Source organism: Mustela putorius, unplaced genomic scaffold (genome assembly GCF_011764305.1).
Source record: "Mustela putorius furo isolate JIRA1106 unplaced genomic scaffold, ASM1176430v1.1 tig00004007_pilon_pilon_pilon, whole genome shotgun sequence".
Classification (NCBI taxonomy): domain Eukaryota; kingdom Metazoa; phylum Chordata; class Mammalia; order Carnivora; family Mustelidae; genus Mustela; species Mustela putorius.
In genome coordinates, this window is record NW_025422145.1 from 6,483,065 (window position 1) to 6,499,904 (window position 16,840).

The window sequence follows — 16,840 nt, forward strand, 5'->3', positions numbered from 1 at the left end:
ATTTATTTGAGAGAGAGGGAGAGACAGTAGATGGGAGAAAGCAGAGGGAGAGGAAAAGGGAGAAGCAGACCCTCCACTGAGCACGGAGCCCACTGTGGGGCTCGATCCCAGGACCCTGAGATCATGGCCTGAGCTGAAGGCAGATCCTTAACTGACTGAGCCACCCAGGCGCCCCAGTATTTGCTCTTCTTAATGAGTGCTTCCTCTGTCCCATTACCCAGTGAGCAGTCTTCCTGTACCCATAATAGCAGCAGAGGCTCAAAGAGGTCACAACTTGGAAATTAAAAGCCACTTTCTTCATTACCACATACCTGTGCCCCCTCTCCAACTTCTCCGTGCATGTCTTTTGTCCAACATGTCCCTATGAAAAATGGTCAAACCAAGGGTGCCTGGGTGGCTCAGTGAGTTGAGAATCTGCCTTCAGCTCAGGTCATGATCTTGGGGTCCTGGGATCGAGCCCCGCATCCCGCATCGGGCTCTCTGCTCAGCAGGGAGCCTGCTTCCCCCGCGCCCCCGCCTGCCTCTCTGACTACTTGTGATCTCTGTCTGTCAAATAAATAAATAAAATCTTAAAAAGAAAAAAAAAGAAAAAGGGTCAAACCAGAAAAGTGCAGTGGATCGTATTGGTAATGCCAACATGCCGTCAGCCCAGATTCCACTGCTAACATGTTACTCCCACGTGTCTTTCCACTTATCCATCCGTCTTATTTGTTGGTGCAGTTCTCACTAAGCTGTAGACCTCTGTGCATTCATCCCTTAACTAGGGTGGAATGCATACGACTCCAGGGTACCACTGACTGAGCTCTGACAGGTGCACACACCTGTGTCGCCCCCATCAGGATTCAGAACATGACCAGCGTTCTGTAAAGTCCCCTCCGGTCCCATCCTCGTCATCCTCCGTTCTGACACATGCCCACAGTGGCTGTGATGAGGCCACGGGGGACCCCTTGGTACCTGCCAGCAGCTCTTTTCCTACTGGGTGTACCTGCTTCTCTCTACCTCTTGCAGGAGCCTTGAACCTGGACTGTCCGTGGCTGACGGTCTCCGTGGCTCACAGGCTGTACTGGCCGCACCGACCCACGTTCCAGGCTGTCCTGGAGCTGACGCTGGGCAAGGCCTGGACCCTCAAGAACCTGGTGATGAACGTGGCCTACAGGAACCAGGGCCTCGGCGGGGAAGGCAGGATTCACATCTACACCCGGGCTACTACTTACCTTCGGGTGCGCATGCTCGGCCACGCCCCCTGCTCTGCCTGCCACGCCCCCTGCTCCGCCAGCCACGCCCCCTGCTCCGCTCCCAGCCGGGGGACTCCTGGCCCAGGAGCTTGGTTCCCTGACATTTAGAACTTCTTGTGTACAGAGGGAGAAAGACACTCAGGCCTGGTACCAGCTCACAGATGTGGGCAGTTTGGATGACCCAGAATTAGTTGCCAAGTGAATTTGGGAGAGGGGACCGCCCTGTCCCGCCCCCCCCCCCCTCCGTTCCCCATATTCTGTTTAGCAGCTGATAGATTAAAATACGAAAGCAGGTTGAAGGGGAACTCGGGAAACCAGTAGACATCAGGCCTTTGCTGAAAACCAGAATGAAAACTTCAAGGGCGTAAGTCAGTTTCACAGCCATTGCTGGGTGTAATTGGTTGTGCTTCTTTGCACCTGTTGGTTCTCTGAAACATAACAGTTTGGAAGAAAATGAGCCCATGAAAGATGCCCCAGGGGTCACTCAGGGGCGCCTGACGCATAGCCTCTCCCCATGCTGGGATGACGCGTGGACACAGCAGGAGGTCTGGCCCCGACTTGGACCCAGAGAGAGGCAGCTCTGTGGGTCCACCTGGGGACAGCAGAGTCCCCTCTGAGGCAGGGCTGAGTGGTAGCAGGTTGGGCTCAGCCAGCCAGCTCTGGCAAACCCCCCAACCAGGGGCCTCACGCTGGCCCATCCCGGGGTCGGGGGAGGGCAGTAGAGATGGAAGCATGTGTCTAGATTCCAGAACTAGTTTGCAGGAGGAACTGAGAGATTTGCCGACAGACTTGCTGGTGATTGGGCGGTGGGGAGGGAGCGTAAGACAGGATCTAAATGACCCCAAGGTTTATAGCGCAAACAGCCAGGGCGACAGAGGGGACTTTCACTGAAATGGGAAGCTGGCCGTGGGGGTCCTGTAGGTTCTGGGGGGAACCCAAGTCTGGGGCCCATGGAACGAGGTGCTGTGGAGTTCTAGAATATGGCCAGGGGTTCGGTCATGTCTAGACCCCATTTGACTCCATCACCTTCTCTTGGGAGGCCCTGAGCTATGTGAACAGGGACAGTAGTTTCCAGGGTACAGGCACCATGCCATTCCTGATGGGGCTTGTGCGGGGCAGTAGGCTGGGGTGTATGGCCCCATGCAGAGCTATAGTGCTCTAACTCCCCGAGCTCTTCCCAGGGCTCTGAAGACCACAGCAATGATGCAGGGAGAGAGGGCCATCCACTGGTACATGTCCCTCAGGACACAGAGACCCTGCCTGCTAATAATAGTGGCCCACTGAGATCATACTCCTTTCCGAGCCAAAGAGGAGAGAGGGAGAAGGGAGTTATCTTCTCTAATAACTGATGCTTCAGATTCTCTCTTGGCTCAGGGCTAAGAGATGGAAGAAAGTGTGTCCCTTTTCCTCAAGACCCCGTAGGGAACACCCCATTCTGCCTGGACCCCTCAGGAAAGGCCTCACAGAGGTGGTATCCATGGGGTTTTGAAGGATGAGTAGGAGTTCACCAAGTGGGACTGAGGAGAAGGGGCATCCCAGGGGAGGGCATAAGGTCTGCAAAGGCTTTGATTACCTTCCCCTGGCTTGCTGTAGGTATCCATGGTGACAACTGTGGCCCAGAGCCTCTTCCGCAGCCGGAGTGAAATAGAGTCAGCCTGGACTGCTGCAGTGCAGAGTGAGATCCACGCAGAGAACAGCCAGGACCTTAAGATACTTCACTGCTGGTTAAAGGGCCCCGTGCAGGAGATGAACCTAACAGCTGCCTACAGGCACACGGAGCAGGTGGGTCCAGGCGGGCTCTGCTGCTGGGAGACCCCCAAATCCTGGGGGATGGGAAAGCACTTAGTGCTTGGCCTATGACGTTGGACCTTCCTGAGCTCAGTTTCTTTATCTGTAAAATGGATCCCGGCCATATTAGCGCAGACCCTGGAGCAAAGCTCTGCCTCATGGAGGCCTGAGGCCTGCCTCAGAAGCCTGAGACCATTCCCTGCTGGGCACCTGGGGAGGTCCAGGCATGGCCATGCACCTGTGTGGTCTCGGGGTCTGCTCTGGGGCAAGACTGCGGTCCCATTCAGCAGCTGCTTCTCAGGTGGTCACTCCGGGGACGAAGGGCGGGCAGTAGGAGCTGCTCCTTGAACCCCTGGGCACCATGTTTAAGGAGCTCAGTCCCCGCTGGACCATCCTCTCCACCAGCCTGGTCCTTTGTCGCAGCCCCGGAAGACCCACGTGTCGCTGACGGCTCTGGTGACCAGCTCCAGGGGCCAGCCTCGGGGCCTGGAGTTGGAGGGCAACCTGAAGGAGGGGACACACGACAGGAGCTTGTACCAGAAACAGGGGACCCTCCTCCTCAGGTCTGTGGGGCCCCTTCCCCTTACGCACGGCATCTGCCAGGCTTCTGATTCTGGGTCCCAGGGTATGGGGTGAGTGATGCTACCTGGGAGACCCACGCTGGCCCACGGGGCCCAGGCTGAGCCCAGAGCTCGAAGACGAGCTGCCTGCCCTCCTCGGAAGTCCCTGCATCCCTGGCCCCTTCTGTTAGGATGCTTAGAGACCTGGGAGCAGAAGTCTGGCCTCAACCCAGTTCCTGGGGCGATCTTCCCAGTTCCTGGAAGTGTGGCTGGTTGAAAAGGTTGTTCCTGTGGTCGGGGGAGTGCAGGGGGATGGGGACGGGGTGAGATCGGCAGACCTAACCTCAACCCCAGCCTGTGACCAAACCAGCTGCCTGACCGGAGTCATCTGTCAAAACTGCAGTAACCACGAAGTAACAGCAGCCGTCGTCTGCAGAAACCTCATTCCTCTGTTCATTTCTCTCTGATTTGCTGAGCACCTTCTATGTGCCGGGGCATACTTTTCTGGGAAAACAGGGAATCAAAAGGACAGAGCTGCTGCCCTCAGGGAGCTTGCATTCACCGCACAGACATTATCTCAGTGATTCCAACCATTGTTGGGAAGGAGGGGGGGCTTGTATTTGAACCCACATTTCACAGATGGGAAAACTGAGGCACAGGGAAGTCAACCATGTCCTCTGCTGCCCGAGGTAACAGACCCCAGGGGCTGTCCTTGGGTCTCTGCTGCCCGAAGGTGATGATGACCCCTGCTGTGGCCAGGTCACTCGGTTGTCACGAAGGCGTGGCAAAATGGTAAATGAGTGTGAGTTGGCGAGACGCAGGGCTGATGTGTGTCCTGACGTTCTCCTCTCTGTGACAGGCCTGCTCTGAGCTCCAGTTGGGCCCTGACCCTGCCAGTCATGTTAATGGCTTCGACCCATTCTCCCTTCTCCATGCCAGGCACGCCTTGCCTCTGCCCATCCCGCAGAGTCTCCTCCTGCAGGAGACCTTCACAGCCGATGGGCATCACCAGCGATGCTCCCTGGAAACCAGGCTCGTCCTGAACAGCCAAGAGGAGACCCTGCAGACCATAGTAATGGGCTACCAGGCCGGACACCCCTACGTGAGTGGGCTCTCAGTGCAGCCGGGAAGGGGCCTGGGAGCAGGGGATGTCCCCCATCTGTCGCTGACCCGTCTCTGTACGTGTGTGCACGTGTGGCCTTCCCTTCCAGGTCTGTGCAGGCCTGACTCACCCGTACGACGGCAAGGCCATCCCCAGGAATGTGGAGGGGTGCGCCGTGGCTTGGAACCAGCACGCCGTAAGTGAGCAGACCCCAGAGACCGGGCACCCCAGTGGTCCCTGATCCAAACTGCCTTCTCCTCTGAACTAGACGAGCAGCATGCTCCCTGGCTTGGGTTTTCTGTTCCACTCTGCCCCTGCTGTTCCTGCCTACCTGATAGCCAGAGGGGGCTTTCCCATATGTCAGAATTATTCTACTTCTTTTCTCTATATGAAGACCCCAGCCCTGCTTCTCTGGTCTTGCTCACGCTCCAGGCCACCTGAGACCACTCTCTCCCTTTTGCTGCCTCTTTTCACCCAGCCTCCTTCTGGTTCCTCAACTGGCTCTTTCCTGCGCCAGGACCTTTGCATGTTCTGTGCCTGGAGCTGTCACTCCCTCATCTTTGCCTCCTTCCCTTGTACTTGTTGCTGAGGATCTGGTTCACACATTCTGTCTTCCAAGAAGCTTTTCCTGGCCCCAGACTGCCTCCCATCCCCTGGTCCTGCACACCCCACACTTCTGTTTCTAGCACTTTTCACAAATCCCAGTCCTATTTTGACATGATTCTTTAACCAATCAGTGTTCCCCCTGCTAGTCCCTAAGATCCATGATTGGGATCGTGTCTGCATTCTCATGGGATGGCTTTTTATTTGGTGACCCTTTGCAGATGTTGCCTTTTTAAAAATACAACTTGAAGGCCTGGGGCCACCCTGTGTCCGGCAAGGCCATTGTGCCGTTTTTCCAAACAGCGTTTGCTCACTTTGTGTCTCTTGGTCGCATTTTGGTGATTCCGGCAATATTTCCCTTTCTCGTTATTATCCTATCGAGTGTGGTGATCTGTGCTCACAGCTGGTTGGAAGCTCAGATGATGGTTAGCATTTATTTGCAATGAGGATTCTTCAGATGAGGTTACAAACGTTGTTTCTTCAGTTGTGTGGCTAGGACGCGTTTAATTGCCGACCATGTACACCAAACTGTTGCATGTGCTGGGAAAGCAAGAATTTCATTTGACTCACTCGTTGCCAGACTCGCTGTATCAGGGGCGGTCGGGAACCAAACCCACCTGCGCCTTGGTAGCACAGACACATTCTAGAAAACACACAAGGGAACGGGCACGACTGTGTTCCGATCAGACTTTTGCTTTGGGCTGCTTGTGTGCCCCCCTCCCAGATTTGTATGCTGAAGCCTGAATATGAAGGCACAGGGAGGCGGGGTCTTCAGGAGGTGGTTAGGTTCCCCTCCCCCCGACCATGAGCTTTGTGTCCACCTTGTGAGGGCACAGGAAAGAGGGAGCCACTTGCCAGCCAGGAAGAGGGCCTTCTCCGGAATCCAACCATGTTGGTGCCGTGGTCTCGGACTTCCAGACCGAGACTCGGACTCTCCAAAACCGGGAGGAATAAATTTTGGTGTTTCCACCGCCCCGTCCATGGGAGTTTTGTGAGATCAGCCCGAAATGACAAAGACAGCCTCATTTACAAACACGAGTCTGGCTTGGCTCCCTGGCCGTGGCTCTGGGACCCCTGACTTAGAGGGTGTTGGCCTTAGTCATCCCAGGAGAGAAATTCATTCTTGCTCATGTGCCCGTGGTGAAGGATTCCACGTCTCTGGGCCCCCGTTTCCTCGACAGTAAAACGGAGACAGCAGTACCCATCTTCTGGGCTGTGGTTGTGGGGACCGAGACCTAAGGTAATAATCTGCTTCAGGTACTTGACACGCGTCCACTCGGCCCGGACTCCTTCCTGATCCTCAGAGGAGTAGAAGGCCTGGGAATTAACCTCATTCTCCAGCACGCATTGATTGAGCACCTACTGTGTGCCAGGCCCTGGATGAGGAAGTTCCTGGTGGATTCCCCCTCATGGGAGATGCAGAGAGCTGCTGAAGGATGCAGGGGTGCCCGCTGTCGAGCCCCGAGATAGCCTTCTGGAGTCCCTTCTTGCTGCACAGTTAAACAGGGCTGTGGAGGCTGCCAGAGGCTTGGTAGCCAGGAGCTTGGTAGCTCCTGAGAGGAAACAGAGCCCAACACACCTGCAGAAATGCCTCCCCATGGTGTTGAGTGGGGTTTTTTTGTCCCCCAAACCGGAGATCGCAGAGTCTGACGCCACGGGCCGGGTCTAGCCTGCAGATGTGTTTTGTTTGGCCTGTTTTGTACTTTACATTTTTCAAACCATCATCCCCACTTAAAAATCAGAAGATTTGGGGGCCAAACCCAGATTTCTGCTTCTAATTAAAAAGAAATCAGAAGATCGGAAGCACGGGGCCTAACATCCCACCCGCCGACAGGAAGCAAGAACCAAGTCGACGACGACCCTGAGCAGAGCTGGATGTGGCTCTCCGTGCTTTCTAAAACCCTCTCTTCGTTTGACAACACACATTTATTTTTCTCTTCTTGGGCTTTTTTATTTATTCCTCTGCCATCTTGTTTCTAAAATCAAGCCACGAACTCTTCCAAAGTTACACGCCGACAATGAAATTCGGTGGCAAGACTCTTTGAATGTCTCCGTCGGCACGGATGGGCGCAGCTGGCATCCCCCCCCCTGCTTCCGTGGGCTCAGCATGTGGCAGAGGCTGCAAAGTTGCTGAGTGTGAACGCGTGACGAACCGCGCGTGTTAGTGTCTTGTGGCCACTGTACCTCCGTATCGCAAACTTGGTGGCTTGAAACAACGCAAGCTCACCTTACCTGTCTGGAGATCCGAAATCCAAAATGGGTGTCACTTGGCTAAAATCAGGCATTGGCCAAGTTACATTCCTTTGAGAGGCTCCAGGAGAGAACCCATTTCCTTGCCTTCTCTAGCTGCTAAAACCCACCCACGTCTCTTGGGTCATGGTCCCTTTCTCCGTCTTCAAAGCCAGTAGGAGTAGCAATATCATTTTCTCCCTCTCTCTCTCCCCCATTCACTCCCTTCTGCCTCCCTATTATAAGAACGCTTACCATTACCTTGGGCCACCGCTGATCTGTGACAATCTTCCCATCTAAAGATCTGTACTGAAAAGTCCCTTTTACCATATAAGGCAACATATTTATAGGTTCTGGGGAATCGAGACATGGGTAACTTTGGGAGGGGGGGTTATTATCCTGCCCGCCGCACTATGAATTCAACTTTCTTTCACTTCAGCCTGACTTTGGCTTTGGGGTTGCAGGCGATCCCATGGGATTCTGCACCCTTCCAGGTATTAACCAAACACCTGCTGTGCGCCAGGACCTGTGTTAAGTATGAGGGACACCGCGGTGAATGAAATAGACTAATACCAGGGCACTCCTTTGGAATGAGACGTGGTTCGTCAGATTTGCTCCCTCAAGCCCATGCTGCTAACCCTACCTGCGGGCACTGACCTTGAGCATCCCTGTTGGAAAGGCCCTCGTGCACCTGTCCCTTGCTGCTGCCCTGTAGACAGCTTTATCCCGTCCATTGTGGGGCCATTTTCTTCTACCTGCTGGATTCTAAGCAGGGGGCTTCTGCAGGTACTTGGAGATGGGAAGTCCCCTCTCTGCCACCGCTTCTTGTTCACCCAGGCTCAGAACAGGGAGGTCGAGGCCACTTTGAAAGTCAACCAGAAGGTCGTACTGCACTTAAAGGGTCTGCACCGTGACCGATCTCAGCGTGGGGAGATGTGGCACAGCCTGGCGCTGGACGCAGCGCACGCCTCCCAGGTACTGGTCCCCGGGTTGGGCGAACACTGGTTTGCAGCCTCTGAGTGGACCTCAGGTGTTGGAGAGAGGGAGTGAGTGGTGCTGTTTCTTTCCAGCTGAGGCTCCCCCGGGCCCTGCATTTGGATGGGGACATCCTCTTCAGACGGGGTCCCCGGGGAGCATTTGACGGCAGCCTGGACACAAGGGCCACCATCAACCACAACGTCACATCCCAGGTCAGATGGCTCAGCTCTGCCTCCTCGCTGAAGGAGGAGTGATGTTCCTTTCAGAGGGCAGGGGTCCCCGTGTGCGGTGGCTGAAGAGGGGGTAGGATGAATCGGGATCCCCTGGCTGTTGTAATAAAAGCCTGTTTGCCTGGTCATGTCACAGTGCAGTGCAGCTCTGTGTCCCTGCCGCCGCTGGCACAGGGGGACACAAAAACAGTGAGAATTACTCAGGAGGTTTTCATGGGCTAGATCCTTAAAGGGCGGGGGGGGGGCACTCCTGCCCACATTCCATTGGCCAGAACTCATCACATGACCCTTTTCAGCTGCAAGGGAGGCTGGGAAATGTAGTTTCAGCTGTGTGTCCAGGAGGGAAAGAAAGTGCAGCATGGTGACTTTATATAGAAGGTGCCATCGGTGTATTTGTTTGGTCCTTCATGCTACACGGACTGTGTCTCTGCCACATGCCAGGCTCTGCAGTGTGTACGGGGGATGCACGGGTGACTGTTTCTGTCTCCATCTCCAGGGAGGTTTCAAGTTCAAATCTTAGCTCCACTGCTGATTTGCTGTGTGACCCTGGGTAAATGACTCAACCTCACTGAATGTGGTTTTTGTCCCCCCAGCTGTGAAATGGGGTAGTGATACCAGCCTGTGAGAGCAGGAGTGGGGATTAAATGAGGTGACAGTTACAAAGCTAGTAGTCCATTGCCTGGTTCACGGTCGGGGTCAGATAGAATGCAGCCGTGGACATGGGAGGCATGAGCAGGCAACGTGGCAGGGGACGTAGGGTAGCCGAGGTCCCAGAGTTATCATTGCAGCCCCATGCCTGGGGCCTCGCTTCTCCTACTTCCAAGTAACGCAGCCTGAGTGAGATTGGGGCTAAGAAGCGTCACAGAAGGTCGTTTCTGGCATCTGCTCTCGGCTTGGGTTGTGGGCAAATTCTGGGATGACCTGTCCCTCTTCGGGTGCCCAGCCAGCTACTTTCCGGAGTTCCGCTGCTCCCTCCTCTGCTCCCTCTGACCCTCTTCCTCCCTTGTTCAACAGGTCTCGGTCCAGATGAACGGATCTGACTCCCACTTGGCATTCCTCTTCCAGCTCAGACATCCCCACAGACCAACATTTCCTCCAGACTTACAGGTACAGACGTGGTCCCTCTGGGATGACCTCGAATCGCCGGCCAAGTGTTGTCTCCGAGCGGAGCAGCCCAGCTTGCGGGGAGATGGGGCGGAAGGAGGGGAGGGTGGAGGCCCGGGTGTGGGGCGGGGGAGGCCACTCCAGGATGTTGAGCTTAGCCAGACAGCCAGGCCAAGAATCAAGAACAGATGGGCAGGGAGGTTTCCAAATCCATCATTTGGAAGTGATTGTCCAGGCCAGAAGGCGTTTGAGCTCCCTGGGGTCGGGAGGTGGGGGTGGAAGCATCACATTTCACCCTTGAAAATGGGGAGAGGTAGAACTGTCTGTCCTGTCAACCCTGTCCTGTATCGGGAGAAGCCTCCTGGACCTTTTTGGACTAGGGAGTATGTTTGCGTGGTGTGGGGTGGAAACAACGAAGGGTTTTACCCTACAAGGAAATAAAAGGCAGAGAAAGGGGGCCTGGCGGGAGGGCTGGGCTCTGTTGCCCCAGGGCTGGGTGCTTAGAAAACCCCACATGTTAGTTGCTTCACCGAGCAAGCCACATGGGCCATGTACACAGGAACCAGGCTGCGGATGGAGGTATAGACGGGAAGTTCCACGTGGGATGAGGTCCGGAACTTGCCAGCAATGTTTAAATGCTTGCTGTGTGCGCAGCCCCGTGCTGGAGGCTTTGGGAACACTAAAGGAACCCCCAGAAGAGTTTTCGAAGATGGGAATTGGTCCTTCTTGGAGGCACGTGCTTTCACGGGTCAACAGCTTGGAAATCAGGATGTGTCTTCCAGTTCCCGCAGGCACATTGTCTTGTTACCAGCTTTTTTGCTTTCATGGGGGAAGGCATTCCGGTCCATAAAATCCTGGCACACCTCAGAGTTCCTGGTATCCCAGATCTGAGGTGAAGGGAGGCGGCGGAGCTCAGCCTTGTCAGCCCCTCCCCGTTCTGGAAGCCCCTGCACAGCATCCACTGGTGCACCCTGTCCGCAGGTGGCTCTGATAGTGTATCAGCCAGCTTAGTGATGATGTGTAGCCCCTCCCCTCTCGGCCAGCGCTTCAAGGGGATCAAGGCCTGTTATCCCGGCATTCTTCACTATCAGGGAGGTGCACCTGGTTGGCCATCCCCGGAGCTCCTGACCTTGAACCCTGAACATGTTTTTTCTTTTTTTTTTTTTTTTTTTTTTTAAGATTTTATTTATTTATTTGACAGAGAGAGATCACAAGTAGGCAGAGAGAGGCAGGCAGAGAGAGAGAGAGGAGGAAGCAGGCTCCCTGCCGAGCAGAGAGCCCGATGCGGGACTCGATCCCGGGACACGAGATCATGACCTGAGCTGAAGGCAGCGGCTTAACCCACTGAGCCACCCAGGTGCCCCTGAACATGTTTTTTCTACATATCCTGTTTGGTGGGAATATAGAGGGAGCGCAGCATTCATACATTCTCAAGATGTGCATTGGCAGCGGTGTTCAAGGTGGTTTGCACGAGCCAGTGGCCTGGCCTGGACCACACACTCCTCCCTGATATACCCTGGGTGGCCCATAGGTTCTTGCCACGCCTCTCTTCCGTGGTATCGCCTGGGCTGGCTACACGGAGACGCCCTGCCACCAAATCCTGCAGCAACAGTGTAAGCCACAGTGTCCAGGTCCTAGGAAAACACAGATGGCTCAGAAACTCTTTGGCTGGGAAGAAGGCAAGCGATCTAAGCAATTGCTAAAAGGGTCAGTAGGGATTTCAGCAGCTTTGCTCTGTCTTTACGCCAGCCCTGGCTTAGGGAATGTTTTGGGAATACTCAGGTGTCTACAGGCAGCATTCTGTCTTAGGGAGAGCTCATGTCCCCCCTTGTGCTGTGGCTTATTTACATGTCACAAGCCGTTCCGTGTTGCAGGGAGTTCCTGTCTTATTTGGGAACTCGCCAGGGAAGGAGGGGGACTGCCTTACAGGCGGAATTAGAGGCCCGCCGTGCGCCCCCCACTCTCATCTTATTATTTTTTAAAGATTTTATTTATTTATTTGACAGACAGAGATCACAAGTAGGCAGAGAGGCAGGCAGATAGGAGGAAGCAGGCTCCCCGCAGAGCAGAGATCCCGACGTGGGGCTCCATCCCAGGACCTGAGATCATGACCTGAGCTGAAGGCAGCGGTTTAACCCACTGAGCCACCCACGCGCCCCCCACTCTCATCTTATAAATGAGTATATGGCCCAGCAGGTAGAGGGAGCTCCTGGGTGTAGCATTCAGCCCAGTTATAGGGGAAGCAGGGCCAGGGGGTGCCACATGCTTATAGCCAGGCCCAAGGCAAGGGGAAAGCACCTGTGGGATTGGGTGCATGCTGTCTCTCCAGCCAGACCCCAGCGGTGACAAGTACGGTGTGATTGCATTGTTGTGTGGCTGTCTACCCGACATTACAACCTATAGGATTCGGGGTCCCGTAGTACCTCCCTGCTACATCTATAAATGGCACCGAGGACCATACCAGGCCTTCCCAAATAGCATATCTTACTGGCGGAGTCTTGATTTATCTGCCCCCTCATCAGTTGGAAAATTTGCCTCTTTGTGTCTTTCCCCGAGGGGAGCCCGCCCAGCCCGGGAACACGGGTGGGCCCAGAGATGGGCGAAGACGGATTATGTTAAGGGTAGAGGCGTTTCAAGGCCATTTGGATTCGCTGGGGCGGGGCCGTGGTGGCTGATAGTGGAAGTTCACGAGGCCCCAGCGGGCGGTCTGATGGTGCGTGGGAGCCAAGGTTAGCCCAGTCACCGAACAGCTTCCCACGCGGAATCGAAGCGGGAGAAGTGCGCCGTTGAGTGGGCACCAAGTCACGATTGCGTAACAGAACACGGGAGATAAAGCCACACCCCCGGCTGCGGTTGTGTTGACCGGCACCGGATTGTCCCCACTCTGTTACGCAGTGGGGCGAACCTATGTGTAATGATCCCTTGTAAGGCGATTATGATAGTGTCTCTGTTTATACGAGGCCCGGGTTGTGTCCCTCTGTTGTTTTTGGCGGAATGGGGTAGAGGAATGAGGCAGTGGATAGGTCCTGTCCTGTCCCCTTTTCCCCGTGGGACCCAAACCCCAAGCCACAGTGGACTTGTCGGCCATTTCCAGGGTCATTTCTTTATATGTAGGTAGATCTTGTGTCAGGGACATGAAAGGTGACCTTGCGTCCCTCCCTGCAGCAGAGAACATTCTTCCCGCATGCTGGGTCTGCTTGTATTCTAAGGGTGAGGAGCGTACCGGCACTGGGACGACTGGAACGTACATGGGCATTCATGTCCGCGCAGCTGTTGAGAGGAGGCGTGTCCACAGGGCCAGGGAATGGGTTTGTCATCCCAGCTGTGGCAACCTTGTATCTGTGCCCTGCATCGGTCCATCGGTCCAGCTGCAGTGGGCTGGGATGGTACGTGGAAATGCCACTGGGGGCCTTGGTGGCTGTCCATGTCAGTGGACACCCCGCGTGATGTGCACAGGTGTTCCAGGCCCCCGACGGTGGCCTCACTGGGGAGCACGCTTACTGGGGCAGCCTTGCAGGCGGTCTTTTATTAGTGTCCACGCACGTCCGAGCAGAACGGCAGCCACAAGAGAGACACAAGGGACCCATGCCGTCAGTCTGCGCCCTTGCTCCCTGTCCATTGTGTCTTGGCCAAGGTCACGGTGATTCCCGGCATAGGTTGGGCATTGTTGGCAGATGGGCGTGAGGTCTTTGTAAGGAGGCAGACACAGGCCAATCCATTGGCCTGTTAGTTTCCAGCTGGGGTGTGTGCGGTGTGTGCACCCACATGGAAAACGGTGACGTTTATCCTTCTTAGGCATTGGAGTATGTCCTTCTGTAGGTCGTTTCCCTGGAATGGGCGCCCTGCCCCCATCCTGTCCTGTGCCTCTGCAGGAACAGGAGGTCCTCCTACAGGTCAGTCCTCCATAGGCCGTCCAGCTGTCAGCTGTCTGTGCACAGAACAGTGGCATCGTGGGGTGCATGGCTGGCTCAGTCAGTAGAGCACGTGACTCTTGATCTTGGAGTTGTAAGTTCGAGCCCCACGTTGGTTGTAGAGATTACTTAAAATCACTGAAGGGGCTCCTGGGTGGCTTAGGGTAAGTGGGCGCCTTCTGCCCCAGTCATGATCCTGGGGTCATGGGATCGAGCCCCATGTTGGGCTCCCTGCTCTGGGGTGCACCTGCTTCTCCCTCTCCCTCTTCCCCTTGTCCCACCCGTGTTCCTCTCTTACTTTCCTTCAAATAAATAGATGAAATCATAAAAAAAAACCATAAAATCATTAAAAAAAAAAAGGAACACTGGGATCAGGCTCACGGAACCATAGCATCCATGCTCGAAGCTCAGTCCAGTGCTGGCATCTATGCAGACATTCCCTGTGGAGGGCGGGATGGCTGTAGGGCTGCCCCTTGCTGACTCATCAGGGTACCGCACGTGCTCAGGGATTGGTCCGTCGTCTCCTTCCGGCCCAGAGGATGGCCCCTACAGGGGCTCCGCTGCCCCCGTGAACGGCTGTCCTTCAGGATGACCTGAGTCACTGGGCCGCGGGTGGAGTGCTTCTCCCCACTGGGGGTTTTTGTCAAGGTACAGCATTGTTGCAAGCAGGCATGGTCTGTGCACTGCCTGACATGGACTTTTGGAACGTATCCTTGAACTTGCATGGCTGTCCCTGTCCCTGAATGCCCAAAGCTGGGGTCTGTCCACCAGCCACCTTGGCTTGGTCGCATGCTTTGCTTTAGGTGCTCTCTCTCTCTCTCTTTTTAACCAATCTAAAAGAGGCTGAAGCAATGAGGCCAGGTGAGGGCTGAGTGGACGCTGGTACCCTAACAGTCTTAGGAAGGCCTGCATCTGCTTTGGGGTCGCGAGGCATGGTATGCCTGTGTATTTCAGTGGTCACTGCGGCAACAACTTTGTCTTCTCCAATCAGATAACACCTGAGTGCTTGACTGATAAGCCAGGGCCCTGAAGTGTCTGTGGGTTCCCTGCCCATCGTCTCCCTCAAAGAAACCCCGGCAAAGCCTGCAAGATTTTCTGCAGCCGAGGCAAGACTTTGGGTGTTAATGTTAATATCATCAGTGCTAGGTGCCTGTCTCACTGATGCGGGAATGGGAGAGCAGGAGAGGTCGCGGGCTACCGTCCCATGACATAGTGTGGCAGTACACAGGTGGCCCAGAAACTTCCTTCCCAGAAACTTGTACCCGTCAAAGTCCTTTCCATGAATTTCCGGGGAGACGAGCACTTTTGCAGGAGCGCATTTTGCTAAAGCGTCAGAGTAGAACGGTCACTCTGCCAACAACCAAAGTCTCAAACAAATGGCCGTGGTTAAAAATCTCGTGAGAGTTTCTTATCAGCCCAGTAAAGGCAAAATGTAGAAACTTTTTTTTTCTGGGCAGAGTAAAAAAAGAAAAATTGTTGACTTTTTTTTTTTTTTTTTTTTTTTAATCAAGAGCAGACCAAGAAACCTTTTGTCATTTTAACAGAGGGATGAATCAAATTCTAATCTTACACCAATGTACTTTACAAACTTATTCCAATCTTAGTCCTGACCAGGCATAAAACTCTTTCCTAAGATTCCCCTTCGTGAACCTTCTACAGCTTTCTTTTTTCATTTAGATTTTGTCCTAAGCTTTCCTCTCTCTAAACAGCCAGTCTCATTTCAGGACAAATTTACTTTTTTTCTCTTTAACCAAATATATTCTCATTCTGAAAGCTTTCTTAGGCATCTCCTGCCTTTCCTACATACCGAGTGGCTTTCCTTATTATTCCCAGCAATCTGAATTTTATTTTATTTTTTAAAGATTTTTTTTTTTTTTTTATCAGAGAGAGAGAGGGAAAGAGAGTGAGCACAGGCAGACAGAATGGCAGGCAGAGGCAGAGGAAGAAGCAGGTTCCCTGCCGAGCAAGGAGCCCGATGCGGGGCTCAATCCCAGGACGCTGGGATCATGACCCGAGCCGAAGGCAGCCGCTTAACCCACGGAGCCACCCAGGCGTCCCCCGGCAATCTGAATTTTAAAGAGTATCTTCCCTCCTCTTTTTTTCTTCCATCTCTGTGTTGATGTTTGGTTATTTCCTGGGATGTACGTGTTATCAAGATGGGACAAGATTGACAACTTCAAGGGACAGAGAAAGGATTTTAGTTTTTCTTCTAGGAGTGAGGAGGATAATGGCTGTATAAACTTTCTCTTTGTAGTGGCGGTTAGAAAACATGGGAAATTTTGTCTGTTTTCTTGTCAGTTTTCCCTAGAGAGATAGATGGCCACTTTTTAGAGATTTTACCTCTTAGTGTCCTAACTGGACTTTATTACAAGTGCCTGGATTTTTTTTTTTTTTCCTTTTCCAAGACTATATGTAAATTGCAGTTAAAATACAATGTAATAAGGGCGTCTGGGTGGCTCAGTGGGTTAAGCCTCTGCCTTCGGCTCAGGTCATGACCTCAGGGTCCTGGGATTTAGCCCTGCACTGGGCTCTCTGCTCGGCGGGGAGCCTGCTTCCCTTCCTCTCTTTCCCTTTCTCTCTCTCTCTCTGCCTGCCTCTCTGCCTACTGGTGATCGCTCTGTCAAATAAATAAATAAAATCTTTTTAAAAAAATACAGTGTAACATTAGTTTCGGGAGCACAATATAGGGATTCAGCACTTCCATACAGCACCCAGGGCTCATCACAAGGGCACCCCTTCATCCCCAATCACCCGTCTCCCCCATTCCCCCCACCCCTGCCTCCCTTCTGGTGACCATCAGTGTGTTCTCTAGAGTTAAGAGTCTTTTTGTTGGTTCGTCTCTCTTATATCCCACTATGTGCATGTGTTTTGTGTCTTAAATTCCACAAAGGAGTGAAAGCATATGGTATTTGCCTTTCTCTGACGGACTTGTTTTGCTCAGTATAACCCCTTCTAGCTCCATCCATGTCATTGCAAACGACAAGATTCTGTTCGTCTTCTGTGACAGACGTATTCCGTTGTCGTTGTGCGTCCACACCACATCTTCCTGATCCGTTCATCAGCTGATGGACATTTGGGTTCTTTCCATAGTTTGGCTCTT

The 16,840-nt window shown here is 53.8% G+C and overlaps 1 protein-coding gene across 4 annotated transcripts in view; it reads left to right on the plus strand.

Annotated features, from left to right (window-relative positions):
- Positions 1-16,840, plus strand: part of LOC101689973 — a 127,060-nt gene that overhangs the window by 58,739 nt on the left and 51,481 nt on the right. For 3 of the 4 annotated variants that reach the window (XM_045072035.1, XM_045072036.1, XM_045072037.1), the window contains exons 28-35: positions 1,009-1,220; positions 2,829-3,017; positions 3,429-3,586; positions 4,523-4,685; positions 4,795-4,881; positions 8,355-8,492; positions 8,588-8,707; positions 9,740-9,832. In XM_045072035.1, the coding sequence (XP_044927970.1) occupies positions 1,009-1,220; positions 2,829-3,017; positions 3,429-3,586; positions 4,523-4,685; positions 4,795-4,881; positions 8,355-8,492; positions 8,588-8,707; positions 9,740-9,832 (1,160 nt within the window). The remainder of the gene's footprint in view (positions 1-1,008; positions 1,221-2,828; positions 3,018-3,428; positions 3,587-4,522; positions 4,686-4,794; positions 4,882-8,354; positions 8,493-8,587; positions 8,708-9,739; positions 9,833-16,840) is intronic. The other variant, XM_013055141.2, reaches the window with a different exon arrangement.